At 41.9% G+C, this 14,705-nt stretch overlaps 1 protein-coding gene across 1 annotated transcript in view; it reads left to right on the top strand.

The window, feature by feature from the left end:
* The first annotated feature begins 8,053 nt into the window (after positions 1–8,053).
* rapgefl1 (Rap guanine nucleotide exchange factor (GEF)-like 1) overlaps positions 8,054–14,705 on the top strand; it is a 48,314-nt gene continuing 41,662 nt past the window's right edge. The window contains exons 1-2 of the mRNA XM_033645768.2: positions 8,054–9,120; positions 10,312–10,607. Coding sequence (XP_033501659.1) covers positions 8,918–9,120; positions 10,312–10,607 — 499 coding nt within the window. The 5' untranslated portion in view covers positions 8,054–8,917. The remainder of the gene's footprint in view (positions 9,121–10,311; positions 10,608–14,705) is intronic.

Below are 14,705 nucleotides of genomic sequence, written 5' to 3'. Positions count from 1 at the left end.
AGTGATGACAGCTGCCACCATTTACATCACCTGCTACCAGATCAGCCAATAGCAGACTTCAATTTCAGTAGCCATGTTTTAACCTGTGGAGGGCAGTCGCTATGCATGTTTATAACATTAAGAATTCAAATACTTTGCACCAAAATGTCAACACTTTGACCGCAATCCATCTATAACACCACTAAATACCCATTTACATTGGCGTGGATGGATTACTGAATGGGAATACTGGGCGCAGGCCCAGGTGCCCAAAGTGTCAGGGGCCCCATGGCCTTCACCTGCAAAATGTCATCCAAATTAGCACGTACCGACCAAGGCTATTCAGCAAGAGATGGGATACACATTTTGATCCCATGGGATCGATGAGGTATGACACGTGCAATTTAATCGGAGACAGAAAGCTTTTGTTTATGATCTTTTATCAAGTCCCTTCTAGTAATTGTAATTCTCACTCATATCTTTATTTTTCATGTAACAAATTGCGTATCAAGGCCGACTGCGTACACCTTAGTGAACCACATCAGTCACCCCCAGGCTCTATGATAGTGGGCCAGCTATTAAGCCTTTCAGCAAGTGCAAACCAGATTTTACTGCACGTGTCTGATCCCCAAATATGTGACGTAATATAACGCTGTGACTTCTCCTATTTTCAACCTCCTTGGTACCAGCTAGAAAGAGACTCAAAATGACCACCAAGAGATGCAAAGGAACTGCAAGGAGACACAGAATAACTACAAAAACAAGCAAAACAACCCCAATGAGACACAATATGACTACAAGGCAACACAAAATGACCATAAAAGATACAAAATTACCTCAATGAGAAACAAAATGAACACGAAGAGACACAAAACTGTAAAAAGATGCATGACGACTACAAAGAGATGCAAAACCAGCACAAAGTCTGTGTGTATTGCTGCTATGTGGTGTGGCCCTTTGCATATCTGTGCCCAGGGGCCCATTGTCTCATTATCTGCCCATTTACATTGGTTTTCAGCTTCAAAAAGTGGTTTGGGTCTTTCGTTTTTCTGTAAAATATACGACTCCCTGAGCAGATGAAAGTTATTTGCTCTAACTAATAATTGTTGTCAGGGTCAGAGAGATGGAGTCAAGACAAGGTTAGCTTATCTTAGCATAAAGACTGGAGACAGGGAAGCATCTAGCCTGGCTCTGTCTCACTGATTAACACTTTGGATGTCACCTTTGTCTAACACCTACTGTGTATCTGACCTGCTAATTAAGCCAAAGTTAACACACTAATCTTCACCTCTTATTTTTCAACCAAAAGCACCTGTTCATATTTAGTTTCATGACACATGTTCGTTCATTGTGTAGCTATATGTGACATTTCCCCACAAGCTCCAGACAAACGAACCATCTACACTGTTAAGCGTGAGTGTGTGTCTCCCAGTCTGAGTCACGTGACTGCTTTCTGCAGAGTGGGCTTCTGAGCGTGTGCAGAAGTGAGCTCCTATTCTGTCAGCATGCCGATGTCACACACACACACACGCACAGAGTCAACCTTGAGCCTGTTCACACACATGTTCACTGATGCATTGGACATAAACATACTGTTCGAATCTAGACATGAATGTGCACACACTGACTGCATTATGTAACACACACACACACTGTCTTGTTGTCTTGTCAGTCTAACGCTGACCTCAGTTGTTCCTTAAATATGGTCATTGTGTCAGCTCCTTTCTGAGTTTTGGTGTTTCTGAAACAGTTTTACGCTGAACTCCAGATGAGTTCTGGCTCAGTCACAGTTTCAAAAACGTATGTTCTTGTGAAGTTGTTGTGATGTTTTTTCGGAAGAAGTATTTAGATCATTTATTGAGGAGTACTAATACCACAGTAGACAGATACTCTGTTACAAGTAGAAGTCCTGCAGTCAAAATCTTACTTAGAAGTAAGATAAAAGAACAAAAGTATTGGCATCAAAATATACTTTAAAAAGTGTAAGTACAAGTATAACTACTCTATGTAGAATGGCTCATTTCAGAATAATGTATATTATTGGATTATTGATGCATTAATGAGTTCATCACTTTAATGTAGCAGCGAGTAAAGGTGGAGCTCATTTTAATCACATTATATACTGCTAGGTAGCCTAATCTGTAACGCCATTATTTTCGTCATTATATTTTTTATAATTTATTTGCTTATAATTATAATTCATATTAATAATCTGAACCTGACAAGTAACAAATGCCACAAATAAATGTAATGGAGAAAGAAAGAAATACAATGTTTGGGAGGTCTCATTTATCCAGTCATATGTTCAGTACTTCCTACACACATGCATTTTGGCTAAAACGTTACGATATAAAACATTTCCACCAGGACTAATGTACCCTGAGCATGTGGGTGCGTATGAGCTCCACTTGGGCAGAATTCAAATGCAGTGCTACTGAAAATGAGACCATTTGGAATGACGTGTTTTAAATTGGAATATGTTAACAAAAAATACAGGTATATGCACTTATGCACTTAGTTTATACTGCATAAGTGGTATGATAGTTTGTAAACAGATGTTTTACATAGTACTGGGTTGGACCCCTATTGCCTTCAGAACTACCTTAATTCTTGGTGGCATAGATTCAACAAGGTGTTGGAAACATTCCTCAGAGATTTTGGTCCATATTGACATGATAGCATCACACAGTTGCTGCAGATTTGTCGGCTGCACTTCCATGATGTGAATCTCCTGTTCCACCACATCCCAAAGGTGCTCTGTTGGATTGAGATCTGGTGACTGTGGAGGCCATTGGAGTACAGTGAACTCATTGTCATGTTCAAGAAACCAGTTTGAGATGATGTGAGCTTTGTGACATGGAGCGTTATCCTGCTGGAAGTAGCCATCAGAAGATGGGTACACTGTGGTCATAAAGGGACGGACACGGTCAGCAATAATACTCAGGTAGGCTGTGGTGTTTAAACCATGCTCAGTTGGTACTAAGGGGCCCAAAGTGTGCCAAGAAAATACCCCCCACACCATTACACCACCACCAGCAGCCTGAACCGTTAATACAAGGCAGGATGGATCATTGCTTTCATGTTGTTTACGCCAAATTCTGACCCTACCATCTGAATGTCACAGCAGAAATTGAGACTCATCAGACCAGGCAACATTTTTCCAATCTTCTATTGTCCAATTTTGGTGAGCCTGTGTGAACTGTAGCCTCAGTCTCCTGTCCATAGCTGACAGGAGTGGCACCCAGTGTGGTCTACCTTCTATCATCTTAATAAACCAGTCTGGCCATTCTCCTCTGACCTCTGGCATCAACAAGGCATGGTCACCCAGAGAACTGTTGCTCAGTGGATATTTTCTCTTTCTCAGACCATCCTCTGTAAACCCTAGAGATTGTTTTGCATGAAAATCCCAGTAGATCAGCAGTTTCTGAAATACTCAGACCAGCCTGTCTACCACCAACAACCATGCCACCTTCAAAGTCACTTGACTCACCTTTCTTCCCCATTCTGATGCACGGTGTGAACTTCAGCAGGTCATCTTGACCATGTCTACATGACTAAATGCATTGAGTTGCTGCCACAGGATTGGCTGATTAGCTAAGTGTGTTAAAGAGCACTTGAACAGGTGTACCTAATAAAGTGGCCGGTAAATGTAGTTTTGCTGTTGATAAGTCCTCGTTCACTTCAGTTCATTAAGAATGTTCCTCTTTTGTGGATTTTTCATCCACTGTACAAGCATGGGAAAAAAAGCTTTCTTCAGGATTTCAAGGTAACACACAGTGAGTAACTGATATACAAAGTCATTCAGCGGGTAAAGTAGTCCTTTAAATACGGTACTTTAGTAAATGAACTTAGTTATTTTCCACCACCGGCTCGACCAGCTATCATCTCGAAACAACTTCTAATATTCACACAACAGAGGTGGATGAAAAGAGGCATGAATTCACACTTTCTTTTGACGATTTTGTGGAAATTCATTAAAATAAATGACAAATTTGGCAGAAACACTTTGTACAAACTATTTTAAACACAAACATGTACTGGGGAATATTTTAGTAACGATACAACTAGGAGTACTACTACTACTCTTTCTGTCACACCAGTAAAATATCAGCTTGCAGTGTTTGTTTATAGATTTCTAGTAGAGTAGTTGTAGCTGCTGTCAGTGGCTGTGGTGTTTGTGTTTATAAAAGACAGGTCCTGACAACATTAATCATTAAATGTCAGTGTTAAATTCTTGGACTGAGGTTATGGTGAAGATGGAGGCTATTAGGCATGTTGTGGTTATATGTCTCTAGAGAATGAATGTGAGTCCTCTCCTCCCTGTTTGCAGTCAGGTGATGGAGATGGTGTCCGTTTACAGTAACATATTGCAAACTGAGGAAGATGAGTCAGTGTGCATGTTGAAATAAGATGTGTGTGTGTCTCCAGTTACAGTTTGGGGTTATGGATCTGTGACCATAAATGATCAGATTACAACACACACACACACACACACACACAATGACTACGAACATACAGATCAATAAAGGGTCATGCGACTCTATTGGGTATCAATCCTCAGCAGATGTTTACATGTTGTTGTTGACACACATACATACACACTTTGTAAGAACCTTTACTGACATAATCCAATGCTCAAGTCCCTAATCGAGACCTGATCCCAACACTAACCCAAAAGCTGAGCGTAAAATGTCAAACAGCCTTGAATTAATGATGTCTGTGCAAAATGTTATCACTTAAAAATGTCCTCGTTTTCTAAAAGTGTCTTACTCATTAAAAAGGTCTATTTACAAAAAAAGGACTGTCCTTACTTTCCAGAAATATTTCCACTACTCATTTAAAAAGGGTTCCCTTTTCCCAAAAAGTGTCTTCACTTTCCCAAAACGTCACCTCTTTTTTTTTTTTTTGTTTTTTTAATATCTTCATGTTCCCAAATGGCTCCACTTTAACAAAAATATCCCCACTCTCCATTACTGTCCTCACATTCCAAAACTATCCCTAATTTTTAAAAATGTCCTCACTTTCCAAAGATGATCTTGTTTTTAAAAGTCTGTTTTTTTTTAAACAAAAAGAAATCCTCTTTTTCCTAAAGTGCATCCAAGTCCCCAAAATGGCCCCACTTTCTAAAAATGTTAAAGCAACACAATGGAGTTTTTGAGCCCTTAAAACATATATCCAGATCCTTGTGATCATCAACTCACAATAGGTTGGATGACACCTCTGTCATTGCTTGAGAGCGTCTGTTTCACTTGCACTGGCACTATGCAGTTTTGGGGTTCGGGTAGGAACCCGGACACAAAAAAGACTATAAAATGTGGCTGCTTTACGGCATACGTCATATGCCCCTCCTCGTCATATCCCCCTCCTCTCTTTAGAGTAGCATAGTCGAACCGAGGTGAACGAAGTTAGACGTGGTTGTTATGGCTGAAGTGATGAAGAACAGGAAGAAGGTGAAGGTGTTGTCCGAGGAGACAAAGAAAAGAAAATGGGAGAGCGATAAATCAAGAGCTCAAACAAGGATTAATATTGGCCCGGCTTTCATACGCTTGCGAGAGCTGAAAGAGGAGGGATGCCTGACCGATGGTGACCTGGCGCTGTTACTGCTGTTACCCTCTACTTAGGAGACTCAAAGTCTGCAGGTCGGCTGCCTCAGGTACATTTTAAGATAAAGTGTTAGCCTACATACAGACAGCTTTCATTTTAGTTTGTCTTTTACACTTTGCTTTTAGCACCGCAAGCGCGATGTGCTTGTGTCAACCACGATCGTAAATCATAATAGCGGTGAATGAGAGACTGCGGACAGAGCAGATTGAAATATGATGATTGCACATTACACGGCCAGCTTCAGGAAGTACACTGGTATCGTTGGCTTGGCAACAAATGCATTTTCAAATATTTTTGTGACAGTTGTAACAGACAATACCATCTTTTCGCCTGTAGGGGGACCCCGTGAGGTAAAAAGTGCAATCCTCTATTGTGTTGCTTTAATACCGTATGAAATTTTACTCATTTTCTGAAATGTCCCAATTTTGTGTATTCATATTCACACTCTCTAAAACTATCCATACTTTCTAAAAATGTCCCCATATTTCAAGATGTCCTCACTTTCCAAAGATGTTCTTACTTGTTTTAAAAAGTATATTTTTTTAAAGAAGTCCTCTTCTTCCTAAAGTGCATCCAAGTCCCCAAAATGCCCCCACTTTCTGAAAATGTTCATACCCAATGAAATTTTACTCATTTTCTGAAATGTCCCCATTTCTCATTACTATCCTCACTACAAAACCATCCATACTTTCTGAAAATGTCCCCACATTTCAAAACGTCCTCACTTAAAAGTCTCTTATTTTAGAGAAAAAGGTTTTTTTCTTTTTTTTAATGACTTATTCATTTTAAATTTCCATATACAAAACAACAGTCAATATACAACTACAGCTCATGTAGTTCTGTGTGAACCTGAGCACAAGAAAAATAGGGGTAAACAACCACTCAATAATGTGGCTTCATAGAGATAAAATTAAGAAAACAAATGAAATAACAAATGTATTAATCCACAGAACAGATGAAAACTTTAAGAACATAAAATCTCCCTGAAAGTACCTGTGATTCATGTGCCTCCACCTTCCCCTTATTCTTGGGCACTTATAAAGGCAATATGAAAAATGTCCTCATTTATTTAAAAAGTATACTAATTTCAGGAATCTTGAACTGCCGCTTCTTTTCTTCTGTCAGATTTCCAATGGTTTTACTTATGTGACTGTATCTAAATAATTGTTACTGGAGCCTCAGTTTGCTGTAATATGAAGGAAATAATTAACAAAATCTTACACTGGACTGATGTTTGTTTACAGATACTCAATTTTAAAACACTGACCAGGACCAGGAGGAAAAAACGCAATCCGGACTTTAAATGATATTAACAGATCAGTTTCCAATGCCAAACGCTACTTCAGACAGAGGCTCGGGCCCCAACACCTTGCGGTCATGGCGGCAGATGAATGGCGGGACAGTGGGTCTCAGGATCTTGTCACAGTATTTCTGTGCATTCAAAATGCCCTGTTAAAAATGCACCTGTACTTGTGCAAAGCTTATGCCAGCCCACACCACGGGTACAGTGTAAACTGGGCTTCATCTGTGAAGAGAACTTTTCTCCAAAGTGCCAGATGTCATCAGCGATGAACAGTTGCCCACTCAAGTCAGTTATAATGATGAACTGCTGTCAGGTCAAGACCATGGTGAGGACAGTGAGCATGCAGATGAGCTTCCCTGAGACAGACAATGATGGTTTGTGCAAATATTCTTTGGTTGGGCAAACCAATAATTACATCAGGTGAGGACACTGCTGTAGAGGTCCTGAGTTGTTGTGGTTACACATGGTCTGTGGTTGTGAGGCCGGTTGGATGTACTGCCAAATTCATGGAAACGACATTGGAGACATCGTTGTGAAATGAACATTTAGTTCAAGGGCAACAGTTCTGGTAGACATTCCTGCAATCAGCATGCCAATGGCACGCTACCTCAAAAACATCTGTGACATTGTGTTATGCAGTTTTGAGTGGCCTTTTATTGTGACCATCCTGAGGCACACCTGTGTAGTAATGATGTCACACCTGTCAGGTGGATGGATTATGTTGGAAAAGGAGAAGTGCTCACACACAGATTTTCACATAATAATTACTTTTTATACTTCAAGTACATTTAGTTTATAATACGTGTGTTCTTTTACCTAACCAAGATTTGAATACTGAACTAATGCAGTAGCCTACTTGAGAGCTGGCTAAATCAGGGAACTAAATACTCTGCTGGATGAAATCAATCTTTTCTGTGATAAATGAGATCTCGCGGTGTTTTAGTCTCAGACCTGAATCACAGTAAATGTACTGATGAATATTACTGCTGCTTGTCGTCAGGGATATTTTCATTTCCATCAATTTTACAGCACTGGAAGTAAATGTGCATGCGCGCCCGTGCTGTCGGTGTGTCGGGAGCGCGCAACTGCAGCAGATCAGAGGGGGGGTGGGAGGAGGGAAGGGGGAGTGTGAATGTTACGAGTCACTTCTCATTCCACTAATTTAGCAGAAAGGGAGGAGAGAGGGAGGTAGAGAGAGCCTGGCGGTGTATTGGAGAGCTGAGAGGGGACCGTGAGGCGGACTGCCGAAGCCTCTGCAGTAAAAACACCAGCGCTGCTGAGAAAACCTACAACACCCAAACGCACCGGGCCGGGCGAGTTTAATTCCTCCAGGTGTGTGAGGAGGAAAAACCGCGGACGCAGAGAAAAAAAATCCTGTAACGTCGACCAGTCATCCGCCGTTTATCTCGGTGATATCAGCTGCTGCTCGTAGCCTACAACACGCACACAGTGTTCCGGTTCACCTCACGGAGGAGCCACCGGACAGCTGCAGAGGCACGAGGCGGAGAGGAACAGCTCTGTGTGGTGTTCATATTCTCGGGTTTTCCACCCACGGACTGGGGCACTCGGTCCCGGAACCGTCGCTCGGTGTTTACGCGGCGGCTGCAGAGAGCGAGGAGCGGGGGGAGGAGGACGTGGTGAAGCCAGGGAGGAGCGGCCGAGGGCTGCGGCCACACGGAGCAGGTTTCTGCCAGAATTTCTTTGGCGAAAAGGGGTTTATATCACGGTGCGGCGATATCCAGGATAGAGGAGCAGGACTCCGCCGCCCACCTCCACCAACACTCTCCCCCACCTCTGTAAATGGGTTAAAAATCGATTTGTTCTTCCAGAGCAGCCGTGCAGAGCCTTGGAGGGTCCGTTCACACCTGCTAACACCTGCACAGCCCGACCTGCGGGGGCTTATGATGTAGCCCCCACCTCTGCTCCGTTTCTCTGCATCACCATCCTTTAAAACATCCACCTCCACCCACCAGTGTATCCCTGCCCCCCCCCCACCCCCCATCTCTTCTCCACCCCACCCAGTGTCCCACCATGCCGGCGGGGATGAAACCGCTCGAGAAGTTCCTGAAGAAGCAGACCACGGCTCTGACCCGGGCCGGGGGCTTTGTTGGCGGGGTGGCGGACAAGGCCAGCGGGGGGACGGGGGCGTCCCGCAGGAGGGCCAGCCTGTCCCGGGTCGTTCCCTTCTTCAGGGAGACGTCACCGGAGAGCGGCCAGGCTCGGGAGGTGTTCAGGTGAATGGTCTTTTTTAAATGATGGAGTCACTCTTAAATGAAAACGTGACACAGGATGGAGAACATAGATACATGTCTTTAACCGGGCATGGCCGGATTAACTCGTGAACGGGCCCTGGGGTCAAAAATGAGCACAGGGGGCCCCAGTTGGCCCCCGGATTGTTGTATCTAAGTTACACATAGATGCATATTTAGAAATCTGCACCTCAGGGACCTGGATTCTGCTGGTAATGTAAAGATGGTGTGTTCAAGCTACTACAGGGTGTTATGATCTTTGATCACATAGTTTTGGTCTCCTGGATCTGCACCTAAAAACTTAAGGGTGAAATTGAAAGTTACATTTTTAACTTGTTATCCAGCATTTTTTATTTCCATATTTTTGATCAACCAACATTTTAATTCAATATGTCCAAAGACTACATGCTCCATTCTGCTCTTCTTCTTCATTGGAACATTAAGTGTTCAGAAATACTGGATTTAAATGTTGGTTTTGTCTTTTGCAAAAATATTTTATCAATCCACAGGATATCTTTTAGATTATGAAGTACTTTTGAAGATGCAACTCACTGCTCAATAACAAGTCGACCAAACTAACAGTCTGTGCAGCCATGTTAGCAGACTGTTCTAAGACACAGCATGTGTTGAGCTAAGTGGGGCAGTTATTGGTTTTGTGGTCCAGATTTAACCAATTTGCTGTACTTTGTTTTCGGCCTTGTATTAAAGGAGGTACTCCAGTTATTTAGTAATGCATGTCCATAATAAAGTTTGGGAACTCAGATTGTAAAGAATGCTCCAGCAGTGGTTGAGATATTCTGACATTTAGGCCCTAAACGCTCCTACAGTTTCCCATAAATTATCAGCAAAACTTGGCTGCAACTTACAGCAGTTTTCTTGATCAACTGATTAATCGGTTGGTCAATAAAATGTCAAAACAATTTCCTGAAGTCGAAGGTCATCTCTTCAAAGGTCTTGTTTTGTCTGACAGTCAGATGCCCCAAAATATGCAGAGGAAGAAAAATTAAGAAGTCTGAGACATTGCAGTTGTAATTTTCATGAGCATGATAACAGGAAGTGGATTAGGAGGTGTGAAAACATCTAGATATTTTTTTCCATCTTTTAATAATTTTGTTAGTAAAACATTTATGAAACATTAATTGTATACAAACTTTTAAACCTCTGATCCCTCCACAGCCCTGACAGTGAGGACCCCCCCTCCTGGCCCTCAGCCACGGGGCCCGGTCTGGTCACCGTGCCCAACAGCGCTAACAGCTCCGGTTCTGGTTCTGGAGGAGGAGACGTCCGCAGCCCGTCTCTGTCCAGCGACGAGCAGAGCTCTGAGGCCAGCCTGATCACAGAAACCAGCGTGGGAGGAGTAGGAGTAGGCGTTGGAGGAGGAGGGGGGACGCCTCTTCCACCTGACACACCGGACAACCTGACCCTCGCTGTGCTGGACAGTGCGGCGGGAAAACGCACCGCAGTCTGCACAGGTAAGACCGGCAGCCTTTTTTACTGTATTTCTGAGGACGTCCAACTTGGCTGTTGGAGGAGGTGAAGCTCACTAAGTATCCTCCTGATGAAGCACTCTGGTGTGATCTTTTGTCTTTTACTTCATCACTTCTACATGAAAAGTGTATCTGCTGCTAGTGACCAACGTATGCGCTCACTTCAGCAAATATCTGACTAGTTTGACAAAATAATGTTCTGCGTAAAGGAGTGACAGAGCTGATGGAATTTATTATTTTTATATAAAGCTGCTCCCAATACAGTTCTTGTCTGACTATACTCCTCAGCAGTCATGGAAATAAACTAAAGCACTGTACTTTAATAGGTATTTGTACCCTACTTGAGTGTTTTCATTGTCTGCTACTTTGTACTTTACTACGTCTCAGAGGTACATATTCTACTCTTTGCTGCACTACATGTATTTATAAACTCTAGTTACTTTCCAGGTTCAGATTAATAATACAAAAAGAATATAGATAAAAAATATATAAATGAATTTACAGTAGCTCCACCTTTACCAGCTGCAACATTAAAGTGATGAACACATGAATGTATAAATAATTATAATCCAATAAAATGGATTATAATTATTAATGCAGTTTGGCTGAAGCTGTGTTTGTTCCCAAACTCCATATCCAGGCTTTCTTTGTGTTAGCTGGCTCAACAAAACCTAAACCCCAGTCAGAGATAACAGGTACCACAGTGGTGGTTATCACTGTCCTTGTTAAGCAGGTTTACATCCTCAGGCTCAGTGCGTTCCTATAAAAGGGGGCGTTGACTCTCCCACTGCACAAAATGGACCAATTGCGTGCCGCCCACATCAGCCTATGAAGAATATGAAAAAAATATTACAGCAAAAAGCAACACTGCTGCTGACAAGAGAGGAGTAATGGCAGTAAAATTCCAATAAAATTAACAAGTTAGTATATTTATTTTTCCACCGTTTATTTCTAACGGGACAGCTGCACATTCTTCACCTCTCAAATTTGATGCAGCAGATTTAAACATTATACACAAACTGCATTTCAGTCTGACACTGTCTATAATGGAGACGTGAAAATCACTTAAGGTTTCGGCCAAATCAGAGTGAAATAAATGTTACTGATTGAATATTTTCTGTGATAAATACAATTAGACAAATCAATTTTCTAATTTGTGTTCTGTTAGCCACAAAATACCAGCCGTTAAAAGGGACTTCAGCAAATGAGGACCAAGTAGCCAGAGAGATGTTAATTTTTAACAGGTGGGACTGATTGATTGAACAATTAATATTCAATATTTCATTTTGAGATGTAAGTGGTTATGTTTCCTGGAAAGATGCTCGGTGTCTGGTCTTGTTTTGGCATTGCCGCGGTCTCAAAACATAAGAGGAGACATACTGGTTTTGAACTGCTGTGGGAAGAATGAACAACTTAGAGGCCGTCCATTTTGATTAAAATATTTTTTTTAACTGTCTACTTGCTCTCCTTAGAGAACAAGCCATGTAGAATTACTTTTTTGTGTGTGTATCTCATTCGCTGGAGTTACAATGCATTGTGCAATGCAGATATTCTATGGCTGAGTAGCATCATGTGACATGATTTAACACATGCAATTGGTCTCTGAGTTTCCTGGCTGCTAGGTAGTTCAATGAGAGCAGAAACAACCTTGTGAATAAAATAAAACAATATTCTTGGTCAGATTTTCTGCATCATCAACTGAATGCATGTAAGTTCTTGGTAACATGATGCATACATTTTGCTGTACTGGACGTGCACAGCTTAGTTCAGTGGTATTGTTAATGTAACATTATAGCTCAACAAGCTTGCATTTATAGCATATTCCTTTAGCTGAGAATCTGTATTGCTCATAGATTGAGACTGTAACTCAACTTACTGCCTGCGGGCCAAATTTGGCCCCCCAACCATTTTATGATTCACAATAAGAATAAATTGATTAACACTGGGAATTGTTTTTGTACTTTTAGTATCCATAAGGTGCCAGAGTGCATAAAAAAGCAGTGCCAGTGCCAGTGGAGGATCTCCCTGCACTCCCCGATAGAGGTCCTAGCTAAGCCCCTAATGTCCTAAAATCTTAGAAACGTCCCATTGTACATGTATGGGGATGCTGCGACTGGCCTCCTGTCATTTTGCAAAAGTGTCCCCCAAGCAAAGGAAGTTGAGTATCCCTGCTATAGAGCAATGTTATTTCCACAGGAGGTGATCAGTGAAAGCTGCTTTTTAGCTGATTTCAAGCCAAAAATCTGAACATAAACTGATCCTGACCAGGTTGTGCAGCATAAGTTAACATGGAGATTTAAAAGAGAACTCCTTTGTGACTACTGGCTTTAGACTTAACGAACCTTGCTTAATCTTGCGTTGTGGTACACCCCTCTGAACAGGAACAACTAACATTAGAGCAGGCAAAGGCACAGTTTAGTACATTCTTTACATTTCAGCTCATGTTTTTAGTTATGGAATCTCTGTATACTGAGGATCTGAGTGACTACAACTCCATTTGACACACCTGCTGTTAGTGCTGAGCAATAAACTGCATTTTCATTGTCATCGCGAGATGAACATGCACGATCAACAGACTGCCAGAGATGCGATGAATGTGAGATAGAACTTTATTTAAACCTGCGGTCAGGGTCTGAAGTCAACGCCCACCAAGTGCAAAATGCAGTGGATTTTCTGTTTGGTGACCAGCCACACTGGGGGGGTCAATGTTTATACCAAGTCAGGTAAATGGACTGCACTCATATAGTGCCTTTCTAGTCATCCGACCACTCAGTGCTTTTTACACTACAAGTCACATTCACCTATTCACACACACTTTCATACACTGGTGGCCGAGGCTACCATACAAGGTGCCACCTGCTACTCAGTTTTTAAGACACTCAAACATCGATGGAAGCATCATCGGGAGCAATTTGGGGTTGCTCAAGGATATTTCGGCATGTGGACTTGAGGAGCTGGGGTTCGAAGCGCTGATCTTCGGTTGGCCTACCTCCTGAGCCACAGGCAGTAAAAACTCTGCTTGACATAGTGGCCAAACTGTGTAACTGCAACTTCCAGATCTGTCACATGATACCACGGGGCCATAAAAGACTTTTTCTCATAGGACGTATATTATGAAAGAGATTCCTGTAAATCAGTGGATACACTCCCCACATCATCAGTGTCACAACCCATGTGAAATGATTTATTTACTATCAGATCCATTCGGACCGATAACATTTTTTAAGTCTAGAAGAGCTGCACGATTAAATCATTTTACCCCCATTCAAGTTAGCGGTGCACTAAACCAAAAGTTAGCTGCTCGGCCAGTGAAGTCTCTAGTGCGCCTGCTGTATGGGCCCAATGATGTGGAAGATCTGAGTAATTTTATACACAGACAGATTTTGCACATAAACTTTTTTGGCCTTGTCCAACACTGAGCAACTTTCAAAGGAATGTAAGGGGCCCCGCCCCCAAAGCTGTATCCAGGTCTCATTATACATCCATGTTTCTACTGTGTTTTGGTGTCTTTTATGGCTGTGCTACATCTGTCCTCTGCTGTCTGTCTGTGTTGGAGTTGGACACTCACACAGGACCAGGGACTTCATGGTGCATTCAGGTGCACTTGTGAACTGTGTAATACTACATTGCTTTGCTGTAGGGACTTGATGCAGATTTTCCTCATATTGTGGAGGCCAAATGACAGCTAACAGACGGTCAATTATTAAAAATGCTAAAAATCAGAGCTGCTTTTTCATTATTAGTGAAAAGTCAAAGAGCTACAAGCCAAAAAGAGCTAAAAGGATCCGTTGATAAGGAAATTAATCTGGCATCATTTTTTAAGCAAAAGAAGTCCCAAAATTCTCCAGTGTCTGAATTTTCTGTTTTCTATCTCAGTAATCTGAATCTCTTTCTGTTTTGGACTGTTGGTTGAACAATACATGATATTTGAAGACACCACCTTAAAATTTCTTTTTGCTATTTTTATGACATTGTATTGACCAAAGACAGATTGATAATGAAAATAGTTAATAGCTGCAGCTCTAGATTTCATATTTCAAGCTAAAGACGTGTCGCGTGCAAAGAATAGGCAGCTGCTGCAGG

This window comes from Epinephelus lanceolatus, chromosome 18, assembly GCF_041903045.1.
Source record: "Epinephelus lanceolatus isolate andai-2023 chromosome 18, ASM4190304v1, whole genome shotgun sequence".
NCBI classification, from domain to species: Eukaryota; Metazoa; Chordata; class Actinopteri; order Perciformes; family Serranidae; genus Epinephelus; species Epinephelus lanceolatus.
This window is presented reverse-complemented; position numbering and strand designations above follow the sequence as displayed.